Below are 1,936 nucleotides of genomic sequence, written 5' to 3'. Positions count from 1 at the left end.
GTGAGACCCTGTCTCTAAATAAAATACAAAAATGGGCTGGGGATGTGGCTCAGTAGGTTAAGTGCCCCTGAGTTCAGTCCCTGGTACAGGACAAAAACAAAAACAAAAGAAAGAAAGGAAGAAAGAAAGAAAGAAAGAAAGAAAGAAAGAAAGAAAGAAAGAAAGAAAGAATAGAATAGAATAGAACTGACACTTTACAATTTTAAAACTTTCTTCAAAACAAAGGTAATCAATTTATCACTGGACTAGAACTGAGAGTCCAAATATAAACCAGAAATAAACCAATGCATCTATCATCAACTGATTTTCAACAGGGTGCCACCATCATTCAAGAAAGTAAGTCTTTTCAACAAATGGTGCTGGACTATTTGGAGAGCCACAAACACATACACACAAATTGGATGCTCATTTCACACTAATACATACAACGCTAATTCAAAATGGATCAAAAACCTAAATGAAAACTACAAAACTGAGAGGAAAAAGAATAGGAGTAAATCTTCATGATCTGAGATTTAGCAATAGATTCTTAGATATGACACCAAAAGCATGAGCAACAGAAGAAAAAATAAACTGAAGCTCATCAAAATTAAGAACTTTTGGGATTAAAGGGAAATTCTTGAGATAATTAAAAACAAGGGGGAAAATGTTTGCAAATCACATATTCAATAATGGACCTCCATCTAAACTACATAAACAACCCTTACAACTCAATAAAAATATGACCCAACTGAAAACGGGCCAAGGATTCAAATAGACACTTCCCAAGAAAGGTATAAAAATATCCAATGCAAATATAAAAAGATGTTCAACACTATTAACCATTAATGAAACATAAATCAAAACTTCAATGAGGAGTCCTCTGGCCCAGCCTACCCGCAAACTGCTGACCCTCTGACCAATGAGTTGGCCTGGCCCTCCAATTCCCCATGTCTGGTCTCTCCAGTGTCCCAGCTGTGAAGAAAGTGGTTCAGCAGCTCTGCCTGGAGGCCTGGCTCAACTGTGTGAAGGTTTCCCAAGCAGGTTCTGACTGGAAACAATTCTGTCTGCAGAATGCTCAACATGATCCCCTGCTGACTGGACTATCCTCAGGTATAAATCCTTTCAGACCCCAGAAAGTCTGTTCCTTTTTGTAGTCAAATGAACCTTACTGAGGTTTCCCAAACCACTGCTGAAGAACCAGTCAATATTCAAGAGAGCTAAATTTGAAGCCTGTACAAAAAGCTTCCCTATACATGTGTGCCATAATATAACCTTCCACTTGTCAGTCCTTAACATCTACCTCTCTGAATTTTCATGAATTTCTATTTCACAAGGGTAATTATTTTAAATACACTGGCAGCAACATACAATACTTAAAACAAAACAAAACAAAAGCATTCAATGAAGGGGTGGGGATTTAACCCAGTAGTACAGCAATTGCCAAGCATGTGCAACACCCTGGATACAATTCCCAGCAATGCAAAAGAAAAAGAAGGGGAAAAAAATATCATTATACAACCACAACCGAGAAACACATGGAGATAACTGAAGACAAAATAGATTGTAGAAAAATATCAGAATTGAGGAGGAGTGGGTCAGAGCATGGTGATGTTTTCAATTAGCCTTGTTGTACTACCTCATTATTAGGTTCTACTCATGTATTTTTATGGACAAGGACTAAACAATATTTTTAGATGGAATGATGAGTAACATAAACTAAGGGAGGGTTCTTGTCTATTAGCTTTACCTTGAGTGCAAGCTCTAAATCATATCCATTGGGATTACTCTTAAATTCTTTCCATGTATGATATTATATAATTTATCCTCACTCACGAGAAGTTTCCAGAAACGAAAAATATACTTGTTTATTTCTCATGATAGTACAGTACCCAACTGAAGGTAGTATTAAATGAACAAATAAAGAGCGTTAAAAATAAATAAATAAATAAATATA

The 1,936-nt window shown here is 36.1% G+C and overlaps 1 protein-coding gene across 1 annotated transcript; it reads left to right on the top strand.

The window, feature by feature from the left end:
- Positions 1–929: 929 nt before the first annotated feature.
- Positions 930–1,136, top strand: LOC124965653 (guanine nucleotide-binding protein G(I)/G(S)/G(O) subunit gamma-5-like). The gene has a single exon (XM_047526749.1). The coding sequence runs from the start codon at positions 930–932 to the stop codon at positions 1,134–1,136; it is 207 nt and encodes a 68-aa protein (XP_047382705.1).
- Positions 1,137–1,936: the final 800 nt, after the last annotated feature.

The sequence above is a fragment of the Sciurus carolinensis genome, chromosome 15 (assembly GCF_902686445.1).
Source record: "Sciurus carolinensis chromosome 15, mSciCar1.2, whole genome shotgun sequence".
Lineage (NCBI taxonomy): Eukaryota > Metazoa > Chordata > Mammalia > Rodentia > Sciuridae > Sciurus > Sciurus carolinensis.
This window is presented reverse-complemented; position numbering and strand designations above follow the sequence as displayed.